The sequence below is a fragment of the Plectropomus leopardus genome, chromosome 24 (assembly GCF_008729295.1).
Source record: "Plectropomus leopardus isolate mb chromosome 24, YSFRI_Pleo_2.0, whole genome shotgun sequence".
Classification (NCBI taxonomy): Eukaryota; Metazoa; Chordata; class Actinopteri; order Perciformes; family Serranidae; genus Plectropomus; species Plectropomus leopardus.
The window spans coordinates 14,624,658-14,640,265 of record NC_056486.1 but is presented as its reverse complement, the minus strand read 5'-3'; the positions used below and the strand labels follow the sequence as shown (position 1 = coordinate 14,640,265).

The 15,608-nt window shown below is 39.7% G+C and overlaps 1 protein-coding gene across 1 annotated transcript; it reads right to left on the bottom strand.

Moving 5' to 3' along the window:
- Positions 1-3,166: 3,166 nt before the first annotated feature.
- On the bottom strand, positions 3,167-7,715 carry hpxb (hemopexin b). Its single transcript, XM_042513190.1, has 10 exons — positions 7,599-7,715; positions 6,059-6,084; positions 5,826-5,909; positions 5,535-5,692; positions 5,286-5,439; positions 4,855-5,067; positions 4,653-4,745; positions 3,927-4,057; positions 3,684-3,831; positions 3,167-3,594 (listed from the first exon to the last, which is right to left on the bottom strand). Exons 1-10 carry the CDS (start codon positions 7,661-7,663, stop codon positions 3,368-3,370), a joined length of 1,299 nt encoding a protein of 432 aa, XP_042369124.1. The 5' UTR covers positions 7,664-7,715; the 3' UTR covers positions 3,167-3,367.
- Between the last annotated feature and the right edge of the window lie 7,893 nt (positions 7,716-15,608).

Sequence of the window (15,608 nt, the reverse complement as noted above, 5' to 3'; positions counted from 1 at the left end):
TTATTGAGAAATGTTATGTATCCGTGGTTTACAGAAACGAACAATGCAAAGATTTTCTTTGGAGACGTTGTTGTCTTACTGCAGATTGTTTGTGCTTTTGGAGAAACGGGACTTCCAAGCAATGGCAGTTTGTTTTTTGGGATAAAGGGTTGTCGGAGAAATGCAAGTTCAGTCCAGTGCAACATTTTTTGGAGTAATGGGGCTTAAGAATTTTTAACCGTCAGAATAATACCCTATTAAAACATGAAGGATTTTAACATTTTAACTATTTATTGATATTACTTGAAGCTGGCAGTTGTGTGTTTGTGTGTGTGTGTAATGAAAACAGTCTGTACTGTCTGCTATGCCTGTGTGTATGTGCAGTGCTGTTTCTATATGGACGTGTGTGTGTGTGTGTGTGTGTGTGAGTGTGTGTGTCTGTGTCCTCATGGCCTCGCCCATCGCTGTGCTGAGGCCAGCACTTCCTTTATGCGTGCTGAAAGTCCCAGGGATTTTGGCTGAACAAAAACCTCTCCAGGGAGTGAAAAGGCCTTGAATGCCTGCTAATGCCGTCCCGACCTCTGGACTCTTGCGGGCTGCTGGTCCAAACGGTCCAATATGAGTATGGAGCATTTGTTGAAATACTGTATACAGTGATAATGACAGCAACCAGGAGCCCAAAATAAAATTGGCAACATTTTTTGGCATCTTGGCCATAAATGTTTTGTCTTTTAGAGGGTGGAATTGGAAAGAAAATTAACACACTTAGATTTAAAAATTAGACTTAGATGATGGCCAGTAAAAGCTTCCAATAAAGCAAAGTACCACATAACTTATTAATACCATATTAGCCTCATTCTTGCTGGTTAATTTAAACCAAAATAGCACAAAATTGAAAGCTGAAATGATAAATTAGAACAAGGAAATGTCTGACTGTATTTCCTTGGTGTGAACATCAAGAAATGTTTCGTTTTTATCGGAGCAGCTCTGTGCAGGACTCGCTCTTCGCTGTTGGCTCAGCTGGTGAAGTGTTTCACTCTCAGTCTGCATGAATATGAAGTCTGTTATGTTTTACGCAGCACTACTGCTGCTCACAAGGTCAACCTTGATATCTGAAGGAATCTGGCCTCTTTCTTGCTTGAAATAAAGTTGTGGCCACCAGTGATTTCTCTAAATTGAGGCCAACGATGTCGAGTTTCACACCTGCCCGCAGGCCTTTTCCTACACCTGCAACTCTTTGACAGAAATCATTGAAAACTTAACACAGGAGTGGAAAAGCAAATCTTTTTCAGATTTTCTACGGGGCCAAACTTTGTGGCTGAATGTAAAGTTCTCTCCAACAGTCTCCTCTCTTCTTGCAGTATATTTCTTTGGAAATGATTCATGTGTAACACCAGTGTATGAAGAGAACATATCCAGCAGTTTCCCAAGAAATAAGGAGATCCTACAAGCAGATCCCAAAAAGACAAAAACACGCACACAACTGAAGAGGTACGTGAAAGCTCATTGCATGCATGCGCAGATTATATTACATAAGCATTAAGCATTATTTCCTTTGAATGAGTTCACATTTTGCTTTGTAATAATATTTTACTGTCTTCTTTGATATTTACAACCCACCTTTTAGGTGTTAACCCTAATTTTCACAACAGCACTCAAGGTAAACACGGGTAAGTGGACTGACCAAAGAAAGCATGTTCACTTAAAAAAAAACGTTTAGACGAAACACAAGGTTCTTGCAGCTGAAGATAAGCTAGATTTAAGACTTTTAATGCCACCCAGAATGAAGTTTAAGATCAATTTTGCAACAACCAAAACCAAAGGGAACAAGAAAAACACATAAAGCGATATCAGTTACTTTGAGTTAGGGACAAATCAAACTTTTTGTGGTGGTCATTTGTGGTTTTGTGGTAAAAGAAAATCTCCAAAAAGCACTGTCACCGTTGGCCACCACTGTAAAAGAGACATCTTTAAACCCTCAAAACAGCCACTGTGGTTTATATTTCTAAAACTGTCAATGAGTCAAGAAAAATCGGTGACATTATACGTAAAGTCTAGAAGAGAAAACTACTGCGCATATTCAGCGGGCCGCATACCACAAGTAAACCAGTGAGTTTTTTGCGAATACACCAAACAAGCAACATCATTGGAATGATGTAGGGGAAAATTAGTATTTTTTAAAAGTATGTTACCAATAATTTTTAGATTTTGCAATGAAACATTAGATACTACAATACAAATAATACAAATTAAGTTCTTATTTTTAGATTCAATGCAATACTTGGATCTGCAGGAACTCAGCACTCGTACTCATTTGGTGTGACATCAGAGGACGTGTCATATAAAGGCGCAGATGTCCTGATGAAAAAATGGCATTTTTGCAGCCAAAAAATATTAAGTGGAAAGTTTCAATACGATGTGTGCAAAACAACGGTGTGTGTCTGCATCAGGACTCTGTTCCTGCAGCTGATTCAGGTTCACAGTGAATCTGATCCCCTCATTATTTCTGCTGGGACTCATTCATTTGTACAGCAGGTCCTCTAGTGGCCAATCTGGGTTTTGTTCCTCATGATTATTTTTGATGAGTTTCACATTTGCAACCTGAAAGTGATAAGAAGTCATCTCATCCTTTATGTAAGTAAAAGTACAACTACCCTTCAACCCTTGTCTAAGTACTAATAGTCTGTTACAAGTAAACTTCCTGCATTGAAAATGGTATTTAAGTATAATAAGGAAAAATTTACCTAAGTTATAAAAAGTACCAAATGCAGAAGAACACACATCATAACCAGAACTTCAAAACCTTTAAACTTCAAAATAAAAAAATAGACAAAATTAGAAAATAACATCCCCCAAAACTAAAAAATATTTTTAGAAACATAGAAAAAGATGTAAATGTTTATCAAAATAGCTAGTTACTTTTCTGTCAATTGAATGACTGACTGGTCGACAGTTGTCACAGTTGTTCTTGTATAAACTGTTTGGTAATTTAAACTATAACATGTTTTTATGCAAAAATCTTAATTTGTAAAGTAACTAAAGCCTTCAGATAAATGTAGTAAAGTAAAAAATACAATATTACCCTCTGAAAGAATAAAGTAGCATGAAAATAAAATAAAAAATAAATGAATAAAAGAATAGAGTAAAGATATAATAACTGAAATTGACAGAATAACTTACACTCCAGTTTGTAGTTTTCCACATTTTATTCACCAAATAGCTCAAACTCCACCGTGCATGGAGGGAGGACTTTTCCGAGCTCTTACAAATGCTCAACGTTTTACCAGTGACTTTGATTCCACACTGCCACCCTGCCGGTATGCTTTTGTATATCGATCTTTGAGCATGGTAAGCACATGACTGTGGCACATTCTCTAATGCCTGACTCCTAATCCTGACATCCCATCATTGCTTTGGTAATAATTTCAGGCTCAGGGTTGATTCTGGCTGTAGCCAATATCATGGGGCTTGCATAGCTGTAATACTGTGAGCCCTTAAACACTTTAATTCCATTTGCATCGCATGTACCAGCATCGATATCAGTCAAGGGCAAGGGCCACTCTTGGGTCACCACCCTGGGTGTGGCGGTGAGGTCGATGTCATGGAGCTTCCCTCCTGTTCGAAGAAAAATAATGTTTGTTAGTCACAAACGTAACCCAACAAAAATCCACCAAAATTTAGAAATACGCACACTGTGACCTTACCTTGGATTATATGAACTGTGTGTTCAGCGGGACAGACAAAAGCAGCGTCCACACGTCCTTCAATACCGAGTTCCTCCTTCAGTGTTTTCGGGTAGCCTTCAATCAGGGTGTAGGGAGCATCTGCTTTATAGATGTAAACCTGATTGTCCTGCAGGTGGACCAGGAGTTATATTGGTTTTAACACAGCTAGATAGATGGGTTTAGGTATTTCAAGACATTTTTATTGGTAACTTCAAGGTCTACCTTGATAAAGTAGATTTTGTCAGCGTAGGAAAAGACAGCTTCCACGCTGCCGGTCACCTCCTTCCAGGCCCTGGTGATCGGGAAAGCGTGAAGACCATCACGACTGGTGTCCAGACGCATGTAGATGGGACCTTAGTAGATTGAAAGGAAATCTTAGTGAAATATGTGACATATTGGGAAATACGTTTCTTCACCTTTTTGGCGAAAAGTTAGACGACAAGATCAGCACAACTAACGTATCGATTGCTGCGGGAATGAGTTAACATTTTTCGTCTTCTGGTTGTGTTGTCACAAAGTTAGTGGGTTCTTTGAAAGTGTTTTTGGTTAAACGCCTGAATTTAGGTCTTTGGTTAACACAAGTTCAAGAGATTTTCACGTTTTGTTCTATGACATAAAATATGCCGGTAGATAGCCTATTTGTGAATTTTTAGGCTTTTATGCGTCTTAAAAAAGACAGTTGCTAACAGGTGGCTACATGAGACTACAGGATGTCACCAAGGCTTGTTTTGAGTGGTGGTGTTAGTTTTTTTTTTTACTTCTGGAATTTGCTTTTACCCTCCAAAAAAGTAAGTGTTGCTCATACGAGGTTGTTTTTCTTTTTTTGTGCTTAATTTTAGTTTTTTTTTGTTATTTGTAACTTGTAACTTCTTCCTGTTTTTCACAGAAATCAAGCATATTTTCTCAGATTTCAAAGGGTTAAAGAGTATTTTTTCTTCTTTTCTTTACCTGCAAAGAAATAACTTTTGCCTGCATCATCAGTGGTGATGGCATCCAGTTTCACCTCACTGCATTTCGGGATTTCATAAGCACCTCCATGACCTGCAGTCAAATACAGATGATTACCCGTTTACCCAAAATAGATCTTTTTCTACTTCTTGTGTCAAATAATTTGAAACAAATGTAACTGTTCCTCTCCGGATGAACTCACCAAAGTTGGGGCACTTCATGAAGTAATTGCGAGCGTCCTTGGGGTATGGACCGCTCACCTCTCCGGACACGGGGTTGAACCTGGTGAAGTTGTGTCCATGGAAACAGTAATAGTGCTCCAGCCAGCGGAAAGCAGAGGTGCAGACGGGCAGGTCGGACCATGTCTTGACCTTCACTGTCTTTGTGGCGATATCATAAACATGCGCATCGTGTCCTGTGGGAGAAAATTATACAAGTTATATCCACAAGAAAACAGTGCGAGTTGACAAAATGTGCTCCTGCTGCAGCTAATTTTATACACCAGAGGGCAGAATTATCTTTGTGATATTACGATAATTATAATGTTCAGTCAAACATTGTCAGTTGTTTCTTTTCTTAACCATAGTCTTGATTTAGAGAGATAAATATTTTTTTCAGTGACTGCCAACATACCCTTAAAGAACAGAACTGAGTCAGCAGTGCACTCTCCTTTGGGACACTCAACAGCAGCGTCCAGGTGAGAGGGGACTCCTGGGAAGTCCTCCTGGATCTGTTTAGGATACCCGGCCTCCAGAACGTGGTCATAATAGCTGAACACCTTGTCATCCTGGAGATCAAAAGTATCGGTTTAGTCTAGATTTTAGTCTTGATCTGATTTTTTTTTTTTTTTTTTTTTTACAGAATTACATCTGTGGATCATACCAGGAAGAAATAGATGTGATCGTGGTCTTCGGGGTTCTCGGCATTGTGCATGCGGAAGGCAGCGTCTACATGACCAATGTGATGGATGTCGTCGAGCTCCTTGAAGGACGCGTTGGAGAGCTGAGCTGGACCACTGAAACCCGCCCACAAGTGGCTACCTGAAGGTAAAACATCAGTTTCATTACACAGCAAAAAATATCTGTTTGTAAAAAATACATCAAATTCAACTTAAATAATCGCACAAGAAATAAAGTCCATCATTCTTTATTTTAAAAAAAAAAGTTCCCATACCTTTGAAGAAGAAAGTGTTTCCTTTCTCGTCAGGAGTGATGGCGTCAAACTCAATTCCTTCACACCGGTCTGGTAGATCAGACTCTAAACATGGAGATAATTTCTCCTGTTACCATCAGTGCAACTGAAATCATTTAAAGACTCAACTTGTGTATCATCAGACTGAATGACTTGTTTCATATCTGCAGTCAGAAAGCAGGGTTATGATTTTAACATGTTGTTGAAAAACTCACGTTCTGTTGCTGCATCATCTGAAGGCCTGTGGATGATAAAACAGATCCTTTTTTTTCTCCCAAATTACATTTAATTTTGAAAAGTCCTTGAGTCCTGATAACAGGGGCTCAATCAACGACACTCTGCCAAGGTAATACGATGACTTTGCACTCTTATATTTGTTGAATCGATCCGCCTGGTGAACTTTGTGAACGAACAAATAGAGTTACGAAATGACTGAAATAATGAATTGCAAATTTCCAAGGCAGACCAGGAGAAAAGAATAGGCCAAAAAAAAAAAAGTGGGCGTCTGATGTAAGAGCCATGATTGGGAAACGAATACCTTTTGTGCTGTTGACCAATACACACATTTTGATGTGAGACTGTGTTTGCCCTGAACGGCGCTGTTTGAACTGATAAGAGGAAATACTTAGAAAAGTCGGGACAATCCAAAGCATCCTACAGAGAGTGGACAAAATAACGGGAACACTGCACTCTAATCCAATGCAACAAAAAACACAAAGTACAGCCTCAATGTTGACTCAGCACCTCTTTGAAACAGCAGAGGTAGCATTTAAATGGTTATTGTATTGGTTTGCATTATATTACCCTTTGTTTTATACAACATTGTTACTTTTCGCTCATTCTTGAGAACTGGGACAAAACCTTATTTTGAAGGGTTTTTGATTTTAACTCTCAACCAGGCTGGGGAAATATATTTGAAAAGATCAATTTGTCCAACTTCCAGTGATCTAATTCTTTTTTTTTATATGCTGGATGCTGACGTCTTACGGTTTATTAATTTCACAGCAGTTGTAGTCTTAATGCTAATCAAAATGTTCATTTTTAAACCATAATTATTCTTTAATTTTGATGTAGAAGGGCTAAGGGGTTGGCCTGTTTTGGTCGTGACGCACCTGATAGCAATAGTACTTAATGAATTTATTAAAAAAAAAATAGAAAGCTCAACAGTACTTGAGCAACATTTACACCTTTTTTGGAAAAGTTTTTTTAAAAACTACATTTTACAACAAAGATGATTGTAGCAGTACATTTTTACACGAATGTCATCAGTGTGTTCTTTTCATCTTTGAATTTGAAGGTTTTTAACACATTTTTCAATAGTTTGACCTTAAAATCTTTTTATGGAAAAGGGTTTTTTTCTGGCACAGGGCAAATTTAGACATTACAAGCACATCAAAATAGCTTATAAATCATATTTACTATATATGTATATATTAATACTTTAAAAATATTTATTTTTTTACCCCAGAAATTTCTTTTTTTAGTAGTAGTGTTTTCCCAGTTAAAGAATGGGTAGCATATTGCAGAGCAGAAACATGAAGAAACTTAGAACTGATTAAAACCACATACCAAGCTCATTAAGCCACCAAGCTTTGGCTTTTAAGGCCAAATTTGCACAACTATTTGCAGCTATTTTTTTCATGTTCGAAAAAACCTCATATGAAACATGAACTCGATGAACTAGCCTGTCCTAATCTAAGTGACGTATTTTGTGTGATAGTTCATGACATGATATGAGAGTTTTTTAATACTCACACAGGCACTCCATTAGTGAAGGCAAGTGCAAAGCACAGGAACAGGGTTTTGGTGATGAGCTCCATGCTGTGCAGTCCTGATGAAGTTTGCTGATGTCCCACTGTGGTGCAGGACCGAGCAGGAGCTGAACCTGCCCTTTTATACTGAAGTGTGGAAGTGGGTGGACAAGTTAGGAAACTGTGGGTGCATTTGTTTGCAAAGGCACTTTATTGGAATTCCAGTTATTGCAAAATGACGCTTTGTCAGGATCATTTATGGTCAGGCATTACAATATATACAGTATGGTGACATGTTTATTTTCTAAAAATGTCAGCATTATGTGCAGCTAAAGTATTCTATGTGCACATTTATCTTTAGTAAAGCTGTTTTTGTGCCTGAGAATCTAGAGAAGGTGAAAAAGAGATGCTTTACTTTGCCCTAGGTGTTGATTTTTAATGAAATTATTGATCTGTTTGGTTAACTTTTTACCAGTTTGAGAATTACATGTTCTTAACACAGGGCCAGAAAGCGCCCCTTGTTCCCTTTTTTGTTTGGCGACAGACCTTCCTAGAAATACAGATGTATTGGGACAAACATGGTCTCCAGAGAAATATACAAAAGCTAATAACAAGCCTTTGACATGAGGTTTGGTAAGGTGCAGGTGGGCAATAGACCCAATAACAACAAAATCATGCAAAATTAGATTCAAATCAAATTTTAATATTTTCTCGTCAGAGAAGTTGAAGTTGAAGTCGAAAAATCACAATTCAATCACAGTCTTAAGCAAAGTTATCTATTTGATCTGCTGGTTACACTTATAGATTACAATGAAATTCATTTGAACCTGTAAATTGATTATTAAATGTTAAATGTTAATAATTAAATGTTTTAAAATATGGGCATAGTTCTTAAAACTTAATTGAATATATTCAGGCGCTACTGTGCTTTACTGTAGATTAATCAAGAAAACACATTAGAAACACTCAAGGGTCATTTAAAAGCATGCATTAGTACTTTATCTTTTGTACTTAGTAAATGTGATTAAAAGAATTTGTACTAATGTGCTACAACTGTTGTGCATCTACTGATTATCATAAAAAAACAAAACAAGAAAAAAGTACCATCACCAATTGAAATCTCATCAATCTTGGTCTTATCAAATTTAAGCAAGTAGGAGGTAGAGGCTGTAAATTATACTCAAATTAACTCACATTATAAATTCCCAAGGATATATTGTCTCCTATTAAATCTAACCGACTTTCTTTATCACGTGTTGGTTTCGACCTCTTTACCATCTTCTTTACTTATAGCGGTAGATCTTGATGCAATGATTCATGCTGTCTGACACGACCATGTGGCCGTCAGGGAGCAGCGCCAGGCCCCTTGGGCTACTTAGGCTGTCGCTCACCAGAGGCCAGCCAACACCTTTGGATGGGTAGAGAAGAACGCGGTGGTGCTGCTTGCCCCAGTCCGCCACCAGGACGTCCCCATCACTATCAATGCCGAGACCCCATGGGCAGGTCAGAACAGGCCCCAGACCAGAGCACACTCCCAGGATTCGGATGGTGTTCCAGCCAGGCTCCAGGACCCGGATGCATGGGACACGTCCGGTCTCATTGCCTCTTTCGGATACTGCCATGAGCCCAGTAGTGAGGCAGGCTGCTACCAGGTAAGGTCTGTGATACCCAGTCACCACTGTACGCTCCAATCTGGCCCCAGTTTTGGGATCTAGTTTGAGGGAAGTTAGGGTGCCACGCTTGATGTCTGCGACCAAGAACTCATCTTGACGGGTAACAGTCACCCCTCTTGGAGCATCCAGTTCTTCGTTGGTGGAACCAATCAGTGTGCCTCCAAATGTTTGCAGGAGGCGTCCATGACGGCTGAACACCAGCACAGCTCGTTCAGCAGCACAGGTCAGAGCAATGAGACCCTTAGAGTTCACAGCCACGTCAAAGTAGTTGCAGATGCGGGCGGACCTTTCTGATCCCGAAGGAGACACTTGCTGCACAACATTCTTCTGGAGATCAGTTACCTGAATGCGGGCGTTTCCACAATCGACCACAAATAGCTGCCCTTTAACAGATGCATGTACACCGCTTGGTAGGTTGAGGTCAGTGCGACCTGATCCTTGTTTTCCAAACTGCTTGACCAGATAAGCCGAGTCAAGTGCAGTTGAACAACCCTCTTCTTCCAGTTCCCCCAAAGCTGACACAACTGTCTCTCTCTTGTTGTATTGCTGTAATTCTTTGCCTTGGTGTAATTTGTCTCCTTCGATGGCTGACATGGACAGAGATCTACTCACTCGGTTTGAACTTAAACCCTGTGAAACACGAGTCTGGGATCTTGATTGTCGTTCACAAGAACTCATGGTGTTCTTGTCAGGTTCAGTGCCGTTTCCTTGGCCTTGTTCAGGAGTTGAAGATTCAGAGGCAAGACGCATTCTGTTGACTTTCCTGATTCCTCTACACTCACCCTTGTCACCATTAATCAAAGGACGTCTACCTGAGAGGTCCGCAGTGGACATTGAGCGGCAGTGCTCTTGGTTGAGAGATCCACCAACTGGGGTATTTACAGTATAGGTGTAACAGGAATCCTCACTGTCCACTGGGGACGGAGGGCTTCCACTGTCCACTGAACATTCAGTTGAGGTCTTTCTCTTGGATAAGGTTTGTTGACTAGAGGACAGATCTCCAAGACTGCGCCTGGAGAGGGAACCTTTGCGTCTAGTCTTTGGAGATGTCAGCACATCACTGCTTTTTTCATCAATTTCCTCAGGAGGGCAGGATGGTTCTTCACATGAGACCAAGACAAGAACCTTTTGCTTCCTCTTACCCTTCAGTGTGGAGCGTCTCTTTGTTCCATTTTGTCTGCCATCAGATTCATCACCCTCAGATTCTCCTTGACTGGAAACTGGTGGGATAGCAAGGAAAAGGTCTTGCCCCTGAGTGTCTGAACACACAGATTCCACTTCCTCGTCTTGGGATGACTCAGATACACCACGATGTCTTTGTATGGGGGACTTTGTGGTGGGGGATTTGAGATCTTCCTCATTCTCTGTAGAGCTTGACAGACGTAGTTTCCGGACAACACGCATGTTTCCGCTGTTTGCCCTATTGCTCTCCTCCGGACTATACCTTTGCCCGGCCTTGTTTGGTTGTGGTTCTTTTCGAATTTCAAGAGGGGTAACTTTTGAAAATGCCTCATTGCCTGAGTGCAACGCACACTTTTGTCCTTGGACACCACAGACACCAATTGGGTAGGTCATACCTTGCTCACGAACATCAATTTCCCCTAAACTAAAGGTCTTGGATCCAGGGCTTGGTATGAAACTGACCCTTTTCATTGTTAGGGAGATCTCCCAAGGCTGGGTGACCTCTGCCACTCCTCTTTGGAGCTGGTTTTTGTTGGATCCACCAGCTGTGCTGCCCCATCTTTGTATTTGCTCCTTGAGTTGGCCAATTTTTCTAAGTTGCTGGTCAACAAGAGACTGAACAACTCGGACTGCTGCAGCATTCTCCCTCTTCACCTGACTAAGGTGCCGCTGGGCTTCTCTGTGGTCCTGCTCAACCTTCTCAAGAAGGCGACGCTCCTCTCTCTGAGCTTCAATCGCAGCGTTGTCCAACTCACGGTTCACCTCCTCCACTTCGGCCTGCTGTCGCTCCCTGAGGCTCTGCAGTTCTCGTTCTCCTTGCTCCAGGTTGGAGAGGGCCTGGGTCACCCACGGAGGTGGTGAGTTAAGAGACATGGGTGTAAAGATGGACTCCCTAGGTGTGAAGGATAGGGGAGGTGGGGAGGTCACATCTGAATATTTTGGAGTGCTGTGTGTCAACAGGGCTGAGAACCCAAGGAGGGCTCTCCTCTCTGAATGAGACCGCATCAGCATTGTGGATGGCAGATTTGAACAATTCTATTGTCAAATGGCATTCACTTTTCCGTACTTTTTGAGTGTGTTTCTGAAAAGAGAAAGGCAGAAGAAAAACAATCAAAATCTTTACAACAAAGTATTTACAGGTATTACAACATATGATGCCTGTCCATAAAAGCAATTAAGCTAGTTAGCTAACACACGTATTTTTAAAAACCTATTGACAAGGGGTGCCTTTTGGATCAGTGGATAGGGTGGCGCCCCATGTTCGGAGGCTGTGTCCTTGTTGCAGCGGCCACGGGTTGCTGCATGCCACAACCCCCCCCCCCTTCATGCTCACACTGTCCTGTCCTAATTAATTCTTCAGTTCTCTGGCAAATCTGTTAGATCTACCTGTTGACTCAGGTGTATCTCATGAACCCTGCAAGGGCTTGTGTACATTTCTGGTACTGTTTCAAAACTGGGACACATGTTCCCTTTCCTTGCAACTTTATCTGTCCCACACAGTATTCTGTTTCTCACGAGACTCTAAAATGCTCTCAAGTAACCACTGTCCTGTTTCCCCGAGGTCAGCGCTGTATTCAGACTTCTACACTGTTGGCAGCTGCTGACAACAATAAATGCCCTAAATTGAATGTTGAAGCACATCTAATGTAATTCTCTATTGACCAAGCATTTGCCTTGAAATAAGATAAAATAAGATAAAAAAATACTTTATTAATCCCACAGTGGGGAAATTCACCTTTCAGCAAATTCAAAAATCAGATCAAATTGAAAAAAAAAGTGATTTTTGTGCAAAAAAAGGATAAAATATTACAACATAGAAATGAGATGAAATAAAATAAAATCGTATAACATCTATATACACTATAAACACATTTTACATACAGATAGTATGTTTGTGATTGATAGTTGCACAGGATAATTGAAATACACACGTTGGATTTACTGTAAAAAATACTGAAAAATAGCCTATGAATATTATTGCATAGTAAATGGTCAAATATTGCACAGTAGGGAATTGTACACAGTAATTGTTACACAGTATAAACATGAAAAATGCAAATGTTGTGTGATTACCTATGATGATGATGGAAAAGTAGATACAAGAAAAATAGAAGAAAAATACTGAATACAGAATAAGGACCTGCAGTAGCGCTCCTTCTTGCGCTGTGGGTACCGCAGTCTGTTTCTGAAGGAGCAAAATGTTCCCATTTAGGCTGTGTTCTTCATTTTGCATAACTTAATCAGTATTTATAGCTGTTTCTGACATTATAGGATCATTGAATGGTCGCTGCAGAGGGGCTTTTGTTTGCTAAGTCACTTCTCTTAATGTCACTCATCATGAAACTTCATCAGTCTTAAATAGCTGCTTCCGAATGCAACACAGACCTTCATTGTCACCTCTGGTGGAAACAGCAGCTCTTATCTGCTCAAGGCATTGAAACTGAGCCTCGTCTTTCACCACCAACACAAGGTATGTGAGAGACTGCCAGGAGAGGGGTCAGTTCTTTCTTTTTTTTATGACCAAGCAAAATGGATCATATTCTGAGTTGGTGATTGTTGGGCATCAGCGTGTATATGTTAACAGACCTAGTTAGAGAGCCTTTTACTCCCCTGTAGCAAAACAACAAGGCTTTTGCAAGGATGAAAGGCTGAGGTGTCAGTTTACCTCTGCATGTTCACAATAAAGTCCCCCTGGAAACATGTGACCTCAGAGTGTCAATGGATAAAATCTGTTTCCCATGTTTAAAAACGATGTTTAAGATGTTATCTGTGGGGGACGTTTGCTCTGCACTGATCTGGTAATTTTACTTTAAAGAGAGTTTGAAAGGAGGAATCACTTAAAACATTATCTTGAATCTCAATATCAAAACTTCACTTTATGCACACACAGGTTAACAGGTAAATAGGCATCAATCTGTTTGCTGGAATGAGGGAAAATGTAGGTTATGTGTCTGTAACAAATCCCTGTCACTTTGCTGGAGTGAGGCCGCTGGGTCTTCTCATGTTACCCCACTTTAATGTTGAATGAGAAGCACTAGTTGCTAAGTTACCGGACGGCCTTCGCTGAGGTGCTGAGACTATAGAATAAATGATACCATTCATAATTGAGAGGATTATGCAGGATGTTCAGGTGCATTCCTGCATATCAAAACTAAACAATGGAGCCTTTCACAGTGTAAAGCGCACAGGTAAAGGCCTCTTTGAAATGTATACTTCAGTAGCTTAAAACAAAGAAATCTGTAGGCGGTAAACTGCCCCAAGCAGAAAAACTTATTATTTCAAAATTCTTTTCAAAGTCCAAAAGCACAACACAAGTTTTTACTCAGATCTTAAGATGCAACATTTAAGAATATTAAAACGGAAAACCATATGAAAAACATGCATGTACAAAAATAGCATTTAAAATAAAAATTGAAGTCTTACCTGAGCTCCAGCAGGTGTGTGCGTCTTCCGCCGCTGCTCACTCTGCTCTGTCCTGCAGCCTCTGGTCCTCCCGTCACTACTTTCTGTCACTCCCCCCGACTCACTCCTCTTCCCTCCCTCCTTCTTTTCATTGCATTAAGCACAGAGTTTTTGTTTGATGTGACTTTGTTTGTGCATATAAACAAATTCATATTTGACTTATAGATGAATAATGACAATTTTCAGTATTACTCAACTGACCACTTGCACATATTGACTGAATACAGTATATACTGGAGATGTACACAACCTTGAATTAGTATCAGAAAGCATAAATCATTTAGATTGACTGCTGTAGTGATTGCAGACTAATATTTAAAGATTCTGTTGTACTCAGAATACAGATATTTTATTTATTTCTTTTTTTAAGATTTTTTCAGGGCATTTTCTCTTTATTAATAGGACAACTGATGAGAGACAGGAAAGGTGGCAGAGAAAGGGAAGCATGACACACAGCGAAAGACCACGAGCCAGACTTGAACCCGGGCCGCTGCAGAAGCCTCAGCTATACATGGCACACACTTTAACTAGTGAGCTAGATGCCTGTTAGAACAAGGGAGGAAGCAATGGACAAAAGCAGAGGAAATTACTAAAAAAAAATTAAGAAAATAGTTAAAAGTGCAAGAAAACTAATGAGAGAGAGAAGGAAAAAATACAAAAAAGTTAAGAAAATACAATCAAAAAAATGACCTGAAAAATGTGCTTAAAATTAGCAAAAACCCCTTACTAGCTTTTTAAAAAAATAGTTTTCTCAATCTGCTTATTTCTTACAATTTGTGTAACCTGTATAAATAAGTTGCTTATTTCCTTTCTTTCCCCTATTTTTGAGAGAAATCTCATCGATTTGCTCAGAAATACTTTTGAAATGCAGAACAAGAAAAAGTGATGAAGCTCCAAGATTCAAAGGGTTAAAGGACCGAAAATGTAATGTGAGATTTATTTTGAATTCTGAATCTGACTGATATTTCTTCTCTGCTTCGTGTGTTGTAGTCCAGACCACCAAGACCAAGTTCTGACCAAGAGCAGAGTGCATCTGGACTGAGGGAAGACAGGACCAGACCAGCGTGAGTCCCACACTGCATGACACACTTACAATAACATGCAAACCAAAAGCAATCCTCAAACTGATCTATATGCTCCACATTCCCATGAAAACATGTCCAAAAAAAATGTCTTGATAAAATAATCAAAAGGCATTACGGAGGTGAATTTATTTATGAGACTTTTCCTTTGTTTTTTTTTTTTGAGTTAACAAATACAAACACTAAGAGGATGAAATCAGCTCAACCATTTTTATTCAACACTCCTTTTTCGTGCAGGTGATTTAGTGATATTCCCACAGTTGTGGTCTTAACCACTCATAAAATAAAATCCAGAGTTGTCTTTGTGTGAGAATGAGACTGAGACCTTCAAAACGTGGACAAAGATCGATCTGGAGTATTACCACTGTGTCGAGTGCTAACACTGTGTGGATGTAAAAGCAGGCTGGGGCTGTTCATTTTGGGGCTTTTACAAAAATATAATTCAATTCAAAAAAGGGAAAGTGATGCCATTGAAAATATTTTTAAAAAAAACCTTCACAAACTTTATCTTTTATATTTTGTAGACATGAAAATCTGACATTATGTCTTATGTGAATCGTTTTGTTCAATAAATGAACTATTTCATTGAATTTCTCGTCTAAAGGCCACATAAGA

Excerpts from the sequence above, each read along its gene's own strand:
- hpxb (XM_042513190.1), bottom strand. The coding sequence starts at position 7,663 with ATGGAGCTCATCACCAAAACCCTGTTCCTGTGCTTTGCACTTGCCTTC. Across the intron at positions 5,693-5,825 it reads AAACACTTTCTTCTTCAAAG|GTAGCCACTTGTGGGCGGGT; the intron begins GTATGGGAACTT and ends TTTTACCTTCAG. Across the intron at positions 4,746-4,854 it reads CATGAAGTGCCCCAACTTTG|GTCATGGAGGTGCTTATGAA; the intron begins GTGAGTTCATCC and ends ATTTGACTGCAG.